The sequence below is a fragment of the Miscanthus floridulus genome, chromosome 9, assembly GCF_019320115.1.
Source record: "Miscanthus floridulus cultivar M001 chromosome 9, ASM1932011v1, whole genome shotgun sequence".
Lineage (NCBI taxonomy): Eukaryota > Viridiplantae > Streptophyta > Magnoliopsida > Poales > Poaceae > Miscanthus > Miscanthus floridulus.
In genome coordinates, this window is record NC_089588.1 from 125235787 (window position 1) to 125237396 (window position 1610).

Genomic DNA, 1610 nt, shown 5'->3' on the forward strand with positions numbered 1-1610 from the left:
ATATCAAAGCCGACAATCCCACAAGCAAAATTTTAATGATCTTAGTGGCTGATGCCACTTTCCGTTGCCATAGATATTTGCATGCATATGTAATCTTGTTCTTGCTAAAATTTTAAAGAAACAAAGCTACCACGCACACAGTGATGCAGTCCATTTATTAAAGATAGCAGCACCAACTATCACTTCATATGAGATTCTAGAGTGAATATAAAATTTGAGATGCAGATCCACAGTCGGCAGGAGACTTTTTCACAGAGCCACTAATATTTCACAGTGAAGCTTCATATATGCTCTAAAATAAAAGTCAGGGGTTGTCATAAGCTAACAAACTAGAGCTGTTATGAGGAAAGCTTAAATTTTTCTCCAGACCATCTCATGAAAAAACAAGCTTAATTTTTTAACTAGCAAAAGAGATGGGCACTATAACACAACATACCTTTGCCGACACTTTTTATAGTGGGCAAAGGGCACCTTTGCCGATAGATAACCTCCCGCTAAAGGTTTTGCCGACAGTTTAGAAATAGTCGCTGTAGAAGCAGTCGGCGAAACCTTCGCTGACAGTTAATGGAATCCCCGACACTTTTTGTGTAGCCAAATGGTGCACCTACGCCGACAGTTGAAACCTTTGTCGACGGTTAACCTATGGCGACAGTTAACACCTATGCCGACAGTTAGAACATTTCCTGACAGTATGTGTGTTGGCGAAATCATTTCTAAGGTATTTGTGAATCATGCCCTGTCTGGCAACTAAACTGTTGGCAAAACTCTACTGTAGATATAGATATAAATACAATTTGAATAATTTAATAAATCCACTGTTGTTCATATAGCTAGAAGGCATCACATTGAGCAAATTCACTTGGTTTTATAGAAATAATATATTAGATCTTCCATACATACACCAACTGGATATTATATATATAGTAGGTCAAGTGATGATCATAGTACATAGAGCCATACATATACAGGTCCACGATATAGATTAGTCACTAGCTGACATATATAGACATATACTACAAGTCTTGTACTAACTGGTTATGGCTAAAGCTAAGAGATCAATAGATCATGACTTGGGCACAAAAGTGGCATTCAACGCTTCCATGTCTATAGTAGGTGCAACCAAAAGAACATAACTGCAATTCATGTCTTCCTGCAGCAATTCTCGGACACTTATTGCCACTCCAAAATACTTAAACACCAACTTGGTTCACATATGGTTGCTGCCACTCCAGCTCTCTGATCGAACCTCAAAAGGTTGCCAATCCAAAATACTTGCAACACCACATAACTTAAGTACCTAACATGAAAAAGGGCAAAATGTCAGTGAAATGTGCTCTATATCATTAACTCTTGCTTTGTTATTGGGTGCAAATAGTGAATCAATATTACTGTACAATGGGCACATATGCTATCAACTATTTGGTGACACAGGCCCATTATATAATTCCATTCAATCTAGTTAGCAATGACGTGCCAACTACAAGTAGCGAGCTAGGTACCAACAGCTTAATAATGGTATATAATTGTCATCTTGGATTCAACAAGGTCAACATTATTATCAACAACAAAGGAAGTAAGAATTCAATGGAGTAACAGGAGCTGCAACAACC

At 37.8% G+C, this 1610-nt stretch overlaps 1 protein-coding gene across 1 annotated transcript in view; it reads right to left on the reverse strand.

The window, feature by feature from the left end:
• Window positions 1-1063: 1063 nt before the first annotated feature.
• LOC136480840 (probable glycerol-3-phosphate acyltransferase 3) overlaps window positions 1064-1610 on the reverse strand; it is a 1870-nt gene continuing 1323 nt past the window's right edge. Inside the window, exons 2-3 of the mRNA XM_066478279.1 lie at window positions 1247-1297; window positions 1064-1150 (exon numbers count right to left, since the gene is read on the reverse strand). Coding sequence (XP_066334376.1) covers window positions 1064-1150; window positions 1247-1297 — 138 coding nt within the window. The remainder of the gene's footprint in view (window positions 1151-1246; window positions 1298-1610) is intronic.